The sequence below is a fragment of the Nycticebus coucang genome, chromosome 6 (assembly GCF_027406575.1).
Source record: "Nycticebus coucang isolate mNycCou1 chromosome 6, mNycCou1.pri, whole genome shotgun sequence".
Taxonomy (NCBI): Eukaryota; Metazoa; Chordata; class Mammalia; order Primates; family Lorisidae; genus Nycticebus; species Nycticebus coucang.
Genome location: NC_069785.1, coordinates 112,357,126 through 112,370,187, shown reverse-complemented (window position 1 = coordinate 112,370,187; position 13,062 = coordinate 112,357,126). Strand labels below are relative to the sequence as shown.

Here is a 13,062-nt window from a genome sequence, read left to right as displayed (position 1 = left end):
AAGATGAAAAGGCTATAGCACTGCTTGAACTTTGTAAGGCTGACCAACATCCTGCAGGTAGGTAGAGCAAAAGATTACTCTTGAGACATAGAGAATAGGGGGAAAAAGTTGGCGAGAGAGTATCTTGGAGGAAATTAGAGCATTCAAAAGCATCCACATGGCTTGGCACCCGTAGCACAGTGGTTACAGCGCCAGACACATACACTGAGGCTAGCTGGGCCCAGGGCAGCTCAACAATGACAACTGCAACAAAAAACAGCCAGGCGTTGTGGTGGGCATCTGTAGTCGCAACTACTTGGGAGGCTGAGGCAAGAGAATCACTGAAGCCCAAGAGTTTGAGGTTGCTGTGAGCTGTGACGCCAAATCACTCTGAGGGTGGCATAGTGAGACTCTCTCTCTCTCAAAAAAAAAAAAGCACCCACAAATTAGAGGGAATTTGGAAAGCCACACATACCACCAAGGTAAGGCTTTTTGGGCCAATTCAGAGAAGACCAGTGAAAACTCTAAAGTTTCACTTGGAGCTGTTTCCAAGATTCAATGTAAGCATGACTTCTTATGGAAAAAGAATCCCAGCACAGAGCCAATCTGCAAACACTGGTAGTTGTTTTATTCTCTCTCTCATGCCCCCTCAGCCCAATACTCTTGACATTCAAAGGAATCTCTGTCAAACACTATCTAAATACAAGGCTAAGAAGCAGAATCTTTAGAGACCATGCATGGCAAGAAAAACACACTCTGAAAAATAGCAAGTTAAATTCATGAAACAGATGGACCACTACGGCCTTCAGCAATCAAAACACAGGTCAAACTCTGGAGAAGGGAAAAAATTGATTTCCACAATTACCACAATAATGAAATATCCAGTTTTTAATAACAAAAAAAATCACAAAACATACAAAGAAACAGCAAAGTATAAGCCATTCAAATGAACATAATATACTGACAGAAATATTTTCCTGAAGAAGCTCAGACATTGGAATTACTAAGGAAAATTTTCAAAACTATCTTAAATACAATAAAAGAGCTAAGAGATGAACAAAAACGAAAATGTAACATAGAGATGCAGCAAAGGCAGTGCTGAAAGGGAAATAAATTTGTAGCAATAAACACATTACAAAAAGAAGTATCTCAAAAATAAGGAAAAAAGAGAAATATGTCAATTCAATAACCTGTGTATCTCAAAGACCTAGAAAAAAAGAGTAAACTAAACCCAAAGCGAACAGAAGGAAGGAGATAGTAAAGATTAGAGTGGAGAGAAAACAAGAGAATAGAAAAATATTAGAAAAGATCAACAAACCAAAAATTAGTCCTTTGAAAAGATAAACAAAATTGACAAACCTCTGTAGCAAACCTTATGAAGGAGTGAAAAAATGAGCAGACATAAAAATCATAATAAAATGAATTAGATGTAATTAGATATAACTTAGATGAAATAAACAAATTCCTAGAAACACACAATTTATAAAAACTGACTCAAGAAGAAACAGAAAATCTGAACAGACCTGTCAAAAATGAAGATACTCAAATTAGGAATAAAGAATATTTCAGCAGAAAATCTGGACCAGAAGCCTTCTCTTGGGAATCCTGACAAATACAGAGGGTGAAAATGTATGCAAATTTTAAGAAAGGAAAAAACAGTATTAAAATTGTAATACTGAAGTCATGTTTGACTTGCAATTACAAAAGGTTCTCCAACATGACTTATATTCATCCTTTGTTATCAATATATATTGAGTATTAACGATTTTAATAGTTTTTTCCTTTCTTAAAATAGGTATACTTTTTAAAATACATTTTGTATTTAAGGAAGAATTAATACTGATCTTTCCAACATTATAAAAGGAGGGAACACTTCTTAACTTATTCTATGAGACCGGCATTTCCCTGACACCAGAGATAGAGATACCACCAAAAAATTACAATAGCCAATACAGATTATGAATATGATGCAAAACTCAACAAAATACCAGCAAACAAATCTAATAGTATATTAAAGTTGTGGTCCCCAATGCCCTCAATGCCCCCCCACCCACCAGGCAACAGACTGATACCAGCCCATGACCTGTTAGGAATCAGGCTGCACAGCAGGAGCTGAGCAGCAGGCAAGTGAGCAAAGCTCCACTGTATTCATACCCACTTCACACCACTCACTTATTCTGCAAAAATAGTGCACAATAAATGTAATGTGCTTAATCATCCCAAAATAACACCACCACAACCCCCAGTCACAAAAAAACTGTCTTCCATGAAATCAATTCCTGGTGCCAGAAAGTTTGGGGACTACTGTACTAAAAGAATTATACACCATGACTAAGTGGGATTTATTCTAGGAATCTAAGCATGTTTCAATATAAGAAAAACCGATCCATGTAATACATCACATAAATACAATGAAGGAAAAAGCTACATTATCTCAATAGGCACAGAAAAGACATTTGACAAAACTCAACACCCTTTCATGATAAAAACTCTTAGAAAAATAAGAATAGGAACGAGCTTCCTCAACATAATAATGGGAATTTATGAAAAAGTCATAGCAAGCATCATAGTTAGCAGTGAACAACAGAAAGCTTTCCCCTAACATTCAGAACAAGATAAGGAATGCCCTCTTTCACCACTGCTATTCAACATTGCACTTAAGTTCTAGCCATAGCAATAAGAAAAAGGAAAAAAGGGCATGAAAACTGGAAAAGAAGAGGAAAAATTATCTCTAGTCACATATGACCTGACCCTGTATATATAATACACAGAAACTCCCAAAGAATTCAAATGAAAGCTACTAGAATGTACCAATTCAATTAAGTTGCAGGTAACATGACCAACACACAAAAGTCAGCAGGTTCTATACAACAAATACAGTAATCCAAAAAGGAAATGAACCAATTCTACTTAAAATAGCATCTAAAAGAATTATCTAGGAATAAATGTAAACAAGAATGTGAAAGATTTATAACCTGAAAACTACAAAGTGCTATGGAAAGAAATTAAAGAAGATCCAAATAACATAGGATACGTTTCATGGTATGGAAGATGACATTACGATGATAACACTACCCAAGTAATCTACAGATTCAATGACAATCCCAATAGAAATTCCAACAGATTTTTTTGCCAAAATGGGAAAGTTGATCATAAAATTCATCCAGAACTGCAGGGGTCCCCATAAACCAAAACAATCTTTAAAAAAACAAAGTTGGAAGATTTCCTGTTTTCAAAATTTATTATAAAACTACAGCAATAAAAACAGTGTGGTGGCAGCATAGAATTGAAGAGTCCAGAAATACTGACTGATTTTTGACAAGCATACTAAACTACTCCATGCTGAAAGAATAGTCTGTTCAAATGGTGCTAGGACGTTAGATTTCCACATGCAAGAGAATGAAGCTAGACCCTCTACCTCATACCATATAGAAAAATTAAGTTGATCTAAACCAATGAATGATCTAACTATAGGAGCTAAAATCTCAGAATAAAACATAATGATAAATCTTCATGACCATTTGACAGTGGATTCTTACAGATGATACCAAAAAAAGACAAATTGAACTTAATCAAAATTTAAAACTTGGGCACCAAAAGACATTACCAAGAAGGTGAAAAGTCAATATTTTTTTTTTTATTGTTGGGGATTCATTGTGGGTACAATAAACCAGATTACACTGATTGCATTTATTAGGCAAAGTCCCTCTTGCAATTGTGTCTTGCCCCCAAAAGGTGTGGCACACACCAAGGCCCCAACCCCCTCCCTCCTTCCCTCTCTCTGCTCTTCCTTGCTCCACCCCTCGTTGTGGTGGGCACCCATAGTCCCAGCCACTTGGGAGGCTGAGGCAAGAGAATCACTTAAGCCCAAAAGTTTAAGTTTGCTGTGAGCTGTGATACCACAGCACTCTACCAAAGGCGACATAGTGAGACTCTGTCTCAAATAAAAAAATACATTCACATAGAGCTCCTAGAGCTCAAGAATAATGAACAACCTAATTTTTTAAATGGGCAAAAAACCAGAATAGACATTTCTCCAAAGAAGATACACCAATGGTCAATAAATGCATTAAAAGTATTCATTATGGTGGCTCATGCCTGTAATCCCAGCACTCTGGGAGGCTGAGGCAGGAAGATCACTTGAGGCCAGGAATTTGAGATCAGCCAAAGCAATATAGCAAGACCAAGTCTCTATAAAAAATTAAAAAATAGGGTGGCGCCTGGCTCAGTCGGTAAGGCACCAGCCCCATATACCGAGGGTGGTGGGTTCAAACTTGGCCCCGGCCAAACTGCAACCAAAAAAATAGCCGGGCATTGTGGCGGGTGCCTGTAGTCCCAGCTACTCGGGAGGCTGAGGCAAGAGAATCGCCTAAGCCCAGGAGTTGGAGGTTGCTGTGAGCTGCGTGAGGCCACGGCACTCTACCGAGGGCCATAAAGTGTGACTCTGTCTCTACAAAAAAAAAAAAAAGAAAAAAAGAAAAAATTAAAAAATAGCCAATGTGGTACCACATGCCTAAAGGCTCAGCTACTTAGGAGGGTGAGGCAAGAGGACTGCTAGAGCCAAATTATTGCGCCAAGGTACTCCAGCCTGGGTTACAGAGTAGATCCTATCTTTTGAAAAAACAAAACAAACAAAACAATCAAACAAACAAAAGAGATGTTCAACATCATTAGTCATTGGATAAATGTAAAATCAAAAGATGAGATATTTTCTCTCATCTACCAAGATAGCTAAAATAAACAGAAAATAAGAGGCACAGGTCAAGAAGTTGGAACCTTTCTACACTGCAGACAAAATGTAAAATGGTGCAGTTATTATGGAAAATAGTTTGATGGTTCCTGAAAAAGCTCAGCGGAAAATTACTATATGACCTACCAATGCTACTCCTAGGTATACCAAAGGAACTCGAATTAGGGACGTAAGCAGACGTGTGTGTCAATAGACACTGCAGCATCATTCATGACAGCCACAGGTAGAAACATTCAAGTGTTCATTATCTGATAGATAAGCACATACGATAGAGTATTATTCATCTGTTAAAAAATGAAGTTCTAACACCTGCTACAACACAAACCCTGAAGACATTCTGCTAAGTGAAGCAAGCTAGACACAAAAGTACAAATACTGCATAATTCGACTTATATGAAATACCCAGGATAGGCAAATTTATTGAAACAGAAAGCAGATTAGACTCTCCAAAATCCTGGAAATGCATGGGCTAAGGGTTGTAAAACACTGGAAATGTAATTAATGACAATGAAAAACACCCAAGAACAATCCCTATTCTATAATAGCATATTTATTTGAGGCCACCAATAGCTAGAATATTTGTTTTACTTTTTTTTTTTTGAAACGGAGTCTCACTTTGTCACCCTCCATAGACCGCCATGGCGTCACAGCTCACAGCAACCTCTAACTCTGGGGCTCAAGTGATTCTCTTGCCTCAACCTCCCAAGTATCTAGGACTGTAGGCACCAGCCGCAACGCTCGGCTATTTTTAGAGACGGTCTCCTTCTTGCTCAGGCTGGTCTTGAACTCATGAGCTCAGGCAATCTGTCCACCTTGGCTTCTCAAAGTGCTGAGGTTACATATTTGTTTTAAAATGTTGAAGATTCTTAGATTCTTAACAGATGGGGTCTCACAATGCTGCCCAGGCTGGTCTCAAACTCCTGGCCTCAAGTAATCTCTCCACTTCCCTTTCAAGTTACTGGATTACAGGAGTAAGTCACCATGTCTGGCTGCATGTAAGATTTCTAAAGTTGGAGAAGTAGTAGTATAATTTTAAAAAAACTAATAGGTAGATACACGAGACATTATAAAGCAAAACTCAGAAGGCAATACTCTGGAGTCTATCTCTTAGAAGCATATACATTTTCAGTTAAAAGAAAGGACAGAAAAATAGTATATATATTGGTCCAAATATATTATTTACCTTTTGTTGATATAGTGAATCAAAGTGTAAATAACATCTCGAAGAACAAAGGCCCAAGCTCCTCCTAAGCCAGTTTTTATATCTTTCAGTAATAAACTAACAAATAGATGATATATTTTAAGAATTCTGTGCTTTTTATAAACATTATTTGTCTCTGCTTGCTCACATATGGCTAGAAGAATTTTCTGATAGGAATCCTAGAAAATAAATATACATTTAGTAAAACTTGTCTAACCACATATACTCAGCTATAATACATACATTTTACACTTCAAATAACTAAACAGCAGAATTTAGATTTGAGTTTGTTATCAAATGCAAAATATTTCCTTAAGAAAATTACTAACTTAGCTCTCTACATTGCACCAAGATCAATTTCCTGGTTGTAATATTGTGCTGCAGTGATATATACACAAGATCTCACCAGGATGAAACTCAGTGAAAGGTACACAGGGGACCTCCTTGCCTCTTTGTTTCCTTTTCTCTTGTAAGGTCCTGTGAATCTATAATTACTTCAAAGCAAAAAGCAACAAACTTTTTTAAATGATTATCTTAAAATTACTGCCAAAATTTTGCTTATACCTACAAGAAATTTTGCTTATACCTACTGATTAACCTGACTCACCACATAGACATAGTTAAAAATAAAAAGTAAAAAATAAATTACTGCCAATTTAGTTTTCAGATAGTAAGCTATAATTAATTAGAGTGTTCTTATGAAAAAGTAAATATATTCCCAGACCTAATGAATGACTAAAGTATCACGAAATTCTGGCCTTATGTGTAACATATTTCAATTAACACTGACAACCAAAATACCAAGGTATAAACTTATAAATGAGTGTTCTTCTTTTTAAATGATTCAGATAAACTTTTCATTTCTTTACTTTCCCTCTTTAAGATATACTTAATCAGGCCAGGCATAGTGGCTCACACCTGTCATCCTAGCACTATGGAAGGCTAAGGCACGTGGATTGCCTGAGCTCACAGGTGCAAGTAACAGCCTGAGCAAGAGTGAGACCCTGTCTCTAAAAACAGCCAGGCATTGTGGCGGGCGCTTATAGTCCTACCCTGTTTCCCCAAAAATAAGACAGTGTCTTATTTTAAGGTGTGCTCTCAAAGATGCGCTAGGTCTTATTTTCAGGGGACATCTTATCTTTCCTGTAAGTAGGTCTTATTTTCGGGAAAACAGGGTAGCTACTTGGAAGGCTGAGGCAAGAGAATCACTTGAGCCCAAGAGTTGGAGGTTGCTGTGAGCTATGATGCCATAGCACTCTGTGGACCGTGACAAAGTAAGACTCTGTCTCAAAAAAAAAAAAAAAAAATGTACTTAATCAGATTTTCTAGCTAAAAAAGAAGGAATTTTCTCTTCCATTATTATACTAGTCACATATACTTACAGGGCTTTTGGAAAGAATTTCTAGAATGCTTTTAAACTTAGTTTTATGACAATTGCTGATATAGGCAAATGTTGCTTTAATCACATGTGATGGAAAATGAGGTGGATTAGGAGCAGGATCCAAATCCCTAAAAGAGTGAGGAAAAATGCAATAATCATTTTCAGAACAAAATTGTCAAGAACAGATTTTGTTGAGAAACCAGTGAACTTCTAAAGCACAATTTAAGTGATAATAATGCCCAAATTTTAAACTGAAAAACTATACTTTTAACAATATCACAAATGACATATCACAGTCCATATCCATCAGGATATCTAAATATATTTCACCTTCTACAATTAAATCCTCCTCAATCTTTCATAAAGTTATTGGCAGCTCCACAAACAAACTTTAGTACTATATCACTTCAGGTCTGAATTAAAGCTCTATGCTAGTGCTTAAAATCACTAAAATTTTAGACATGAATGAAATTATATATATATGTGAAAGTACGCTGGTATATATTATTACTATTTTAAATGCCTGCAACAGTACAAAAAAAAGTAAATGGTACTTTTAAGTAGCTTACAATTAAGCTGGGAAAATAAAATACTCTAACATTCATATACAACTAAGGGAGTTTCACATCCAAATTAAATTGTATACCTAAGAAGCATAATAAAGAAAAGGTAATCTAAAAAGGCAAGTTACAGATAAGAAGAACCAGGCATAACATGCAGGAAGAAAAAAAAGTCAAAAGATAATAAATGGCACAATGCTCAAACATTACAGAAAGATTAAGAAGAAAGGCTATTGGATTTGCAAAAAAATTGGTCAACTTGAAAGAGTAATTACTGTGGGGAAGTCGCAGTAAAAGAAGATGGAAAATTACCTTAATTAAAATGTGGCTGTTTTTAAAGAAACAAACTTCTAGAAAAGAGTACAAGTCTAAAAATTGAAACAGACACTTGAAGGTATCAACCAATAAACTTCCTTAGGAACTTGTGAAGTTGCAGCAGCTAATTCTCTAAGTTTAAAATGTGCATACCTCAAAAAGTCAGAGAAGTCAGTGCTCTGGCCGGCACCAGAATTTGCTGGTTCATGTAATGTCATCAATAACTCCACCACAATCTCCGGTAAATTACTAATGAATAAATGATCAATCTGCAAGGACATGAAATTAAAATATACTTAATATTTTTGTATATGACCTTTAAGACAGTTCAAAAGGCTTATGTTATTGCCTATTTCCAAAATCACTCAGTGACTATAAAACAAATGACCAAAGGCTAAAATCTCCAAGGTAACTCTACCTTTTTATCATATGCTGACTGATATACAGACTGATAGGAAAATGTAGGGAAATCATACCAAATAAGGTCCACTTAATCAAACTCTTTAATTTTAAAAAACCATTATAATTAAAACTTCAGATCTAGCTTTAAATTACTGAACCTGATAATTCTCCCACCAACCAAATTCCCCACACATATCTACAGCTCCTCAATCTGCATTTTATTCTTGACTTATTTGGGAACTAGGCCTCACTTGTAGAACTTCACTGGGAAGAACCCCCCATTTTGTTTCCTGATTTTCTGTTTTCTTCCCAGACTGCTAAAATGACATTCTAAATTCTGAGGACAGCTGTTACACATATCCCCTTTCATCAATTATAGACTAAAGTCCTCTCCCACAGACACAGACTTTTCATCAATCTGCTTCCCACTATAGCTCCACAAAGGACATAAATTCTCTAAATATAAAGAATGAGGGGCGGCGCCTGTGGCTCAAAGGAGTAGGAGGCCGGCCCCATAGGCCAGAGGTGGCGGGTTCAAGCCCAGCCCCAGCCAAAAACTGCGAAAGGAAAAAAAAAAAAAAAGTTTCCTATGTTACAGTTTAGCCAAATGAATGAGAACTGTACAGTTTTAAAGGTGGACTTATTAACTTTGCAAATAAGGAATTACAGGGTTGTAAACTAAAAAGCAAATGGCTAATTTACTTGATGCATAAGGAAGTTCAAAAAATGTACTTTCTCATAACAAAAAATATTTTAGAAGGCAACAAAATAAGCCTAATGTGGGGGCAGCGCCTGTAGCTCAAAGGAGTAGGGCACCAGCCCCATATGTGGAAGGTGGCGGGTTCAAACCCAGCCCCGGCCAAAAAAAAGAAACCTAATGTGAAGATCCTAGCCTTTCTCTTGGGCTTACTCATCAGTTGTCCATGACATCATCTCCAAGGTGTCAGTCCTTTTAAAATTCAGCCTCATTCCAAATATGTCCAAAATAAATGAGGAAAAACTGGCCAAATTTTATTAATAGCAGAGAAAAAATTGAGTTCCCTTGCATATTATAACTGACTTTCTTAGTTTCATATGATTCTATAATAACCCTGATTTAGCTAAGATACACATAAATTGTTCAAATGTCTATGTATAGCTAAACAATCTTGCAAACCATAAATATTTTATGAATTCAACAACTGACAGATTTAGAAGACTCAAAGACTGACATTAGTTGTACTAACACACCTACAAGATTGATTCAAGGAAAGCATATATTGGAGAACCAAAAAATTAAGTTATAACCTAAACTTAATGCTAAATGAAATTGAAACTAGCAAAAATTTAGCTCAAGTCTTTAACTACAGAGCTAAGAAATTATTAGCCTCCAGACTACAGACTTACAACCAGTTCTGAATGGTTCCACCTAAGCAACTAAAGGACTCAATGCTCCATTTCTTGGTTCAGTATATGTAACTAGGAAAGTAGAAAGTCTCTGGAAGTTTATCCAATTGTAATTCTAACATTAACAGGTTATTAACTTTGGTTTATAACATTAACCAAGTTTAGTTAATCAGCCCTCACATCTAAAACAAATCATAAACAAATTTGGAGTGAACAAACCTTTTTTAACCTTAAAAAAAATTCTGTGTTTCAATGTAAATTGCCTCAAATAATTTTGGATGTATGTACATTATTATAAAGCAAACAAAGGTTATTAGATCCCTCTTGACTTGACTCCTTCTCTAACAAATACTTAATGAGTACCCAAAATATAACAAGTGGTTGAGATGCATTGGCCAAAAAAAGACAAAACCCCCACCTTAACACTACCTATGTTATAGTGAAGAAGAACGATAATAAACAATTAACATAATTGAGAAGTAAATTATATCATGTTAGAAGGTAAGAAGTGCCATGAAAAAAAGCAGGATATGGGAAATTGGGATGGTACTTTTCCTTGAAAAGTGGCCAGCCTGAGATATCACCTAACCCCAGTTAAGATTAGCCCACATCTAGCTACTTGGGAGGCCGAGGCAAGAGAATTGCGTAAGCCCAGGAGTTAGAAGTTGCTGTGAGCTGTGATGCCATAGCACTCTACCCAGGGCAACAGCTTGAGGCTCTGTCTCAAATAAAAAAAAAAAAAAAAAATTAGCCCACATCAGCAAGTCCCAAAGCTATAGATGCTGAGGGCATGGATGTGGAGAGGGGAACACTTTTACACTGTTGGGGGACTACAAACTCATAAAGCCTCTTTGGAAAGAAAAATGGAGAATCCGCAAAGATCTCAATTAGATCTCCATTTGACCTTCCAATCCCACTAGTGGGCATCTACCCAGAAGACAAAATCATTTTACCATAAGAACATCTGCACTAAACTGTTTATCGCAGTTCAATTTACAATCGCCAAAATGTGGAAACAACCTAAATGTCCACCAACCCAGGAATGGTTTAACAAATTGTAGTACATGTACACTGTGGAATACTATTCAGCCATAAAAAAAGACGGTGACTTCACATCTTTTTTAATATCCTGGATGAAGTTGAAACACATTCTTCTTAGTAAAGTTATCACAAGAATGGAAAAGCAAATGTCTAACATATTCAATACTAATATGAAGCCAGTAAATGATCCAATGCATGCCCAAATAGGATAGAAACTCATTTCAATTGAAGTTGGGGGTAGGGGTAAGGGGATGGGGGGTAAGGTGCTCTCACTGAACAAATTGGGGGGGGGGGGGTTTGAGGTTGGCACACCTTTTGTATGTGGGGCACAACCACAAGATGAACTCTACCTCCTAAAATCAAATATTTTGACCTGGTTGCTTCTACCCTCACCTTAACCTGAAATAAATTTACTTAAAATTTAAAAAAAAAAAAAGTGGAAAGATTGGTGAGAATGAAGACAGAGAGCAGATTTTCTATACATTGTTCAGTATTACTTGAATGTAACAAGTTTGTATGACATGTTGTAATATGTAATATTCAATATTACTAGCCATTAAAATAAATTTTAAAAAGGCAAAAGTAATAAAAGTATTCGAAAATATTTTCTGGTTACTCTGATTAAAAACACTTCCACTTATTTAAGCACCAATTAAAAGAAGAGAACACCAGATAACGAAAAATATTCATGGGTTGGTTATGCTACATTGTCATTACCACAAGCTAAGTTCAACTGTGTAAGTAAGAATAAACAGACGTAAAACCTAAATTTTACATCTCAGATCAATTAAGGAAGAAAAAGTAGGTAAAAGTTGTGAAGCCATACCTGTTTTCCCAATAAGTTTTCACTTTTGAGCATATCATAGACCTTGCTAGCAGTCTCTCTTTGCTGTGCCATTCCACTGTCTTCTGAACACTCATAGGCAAAATAAGGAAGAATATTTACAAGAATCTTTGGAAAGCAGTCTATTAGAAGGCTTTTCCAGTCCTCCTGAATCTGATTCGCAATAGACTTCACTTCATCAAAATGACTTCTAATTACCAAATGTGGAATTAAAACTTTATAACAAGATCTAAAGATACAAAAATTTAAAATAAAAGTTATATGTAACTTTTCAAAATATAATTTTATAATCTAGTTCTTTAAAAAATAAAATGGTTTGATACAGTCGGCATTATAGCATCACTTTATCTGAATCATTAAGCATACTTTAATTTTATAAATGGAAAAATATAATTAAGTTCTAAACACTCACACTAAAAAAAATAGAGAGCTTAGAATATGTCACCCTAATTATGTAATAAAAAAATAAGGACTTGACTATATATTTCTTTTGTATAATCAGTTCACATAAAATTTTATAATTCAAATAAATTATAAATGAAATTTATAATAAAAAAACAAACATAATTAAGTTGAACTGCAAACAACTTGCACGAGTCCACTCACACATGGGTATTTTTCAACCAAACATAGATTGAAAAACAGTATTCATGGAATGTGAAACTCAAGTACACAAAGGGCTAACTTTTCCCATACGTGAGTTGTGCAGGGACAACTTGGGGACTTGAATATGTGCTAATTTGGGTATATGGGGGTGGGATATTATGTCCTGGAACTAATCCTGATCATATATAGAACAACCGTATTGTTCTTGCCAAGGTGAATAAACTGTAAGGAGTATTAAATTTACTTCTGTAGGAATAACCTTCTTAAAGGCAACTATTGGGCGGCGCCTGTGGCTCAAAGGAGTAGGGCACCAGCCCCATATGCCGGAGGTGGCGGGCTCAAACCCAGCCCTGGCCAAAAACTGCAAAAAAAAAAAAAAAAAAAAGGCAACTATCTACCTATAACTACTATAATTAGAAAGCTCTGCTATGAACACCTGAAACTCATTTGTGATACAACTCCATGTGAGATGCCTAGCAAAATCCCTAGCACAAAGCATGTTCAACAAATATTAGATGCCTTCCAATCTACCCTGATAACCAGACTCACTCTTTAGTTGTTTCAACCTCTCCATTTTCAAAATTTTCTTCTGTAGAG

At 35.9% G+C, this 13,062-nt stretch overlaps 1 protein-coding gene across 6 annotated transcripts in view; it reads right to left on the bottom strand.

The window, feature by feature from the left end:
• The window catches only part of ATM (ATM serine/threonine kinase), a 151,964-nt gene that overhangs the window by 83,952 nt on the left and 54,950 nt on the right, over positions 1-13,062 (bottom strand). For all 6 annotated transcript variants that reach the window (XR_008380621.1, XM_053593919.1, XM_053593921.1 and 3 more), the window contains 4 exons: positions 11,842-12,088; positions 8,340-8,455; positions 7,313-7,439; positions 5,913-6,109 (listed from right to left, as the gene is read on the bottom strand). Coding sequence is in view for 5 of the 6 variants with exons in the window: in XM_053593919.1 (XP_053449894.1) it covers positions 5,913-6,109; positions 7,313-7,439; positions 8,340-8,455; positions 11,842-12,088 (687 nt within the window). In the remaining variant the exon portion in view is untranslated. The remainder of the gene's footprint in view (positions 1-5,912; positions 6,110-7,312; positions 7,440-8,339; positions 8,456-11,841; positions 12,089-13,062) is intronic.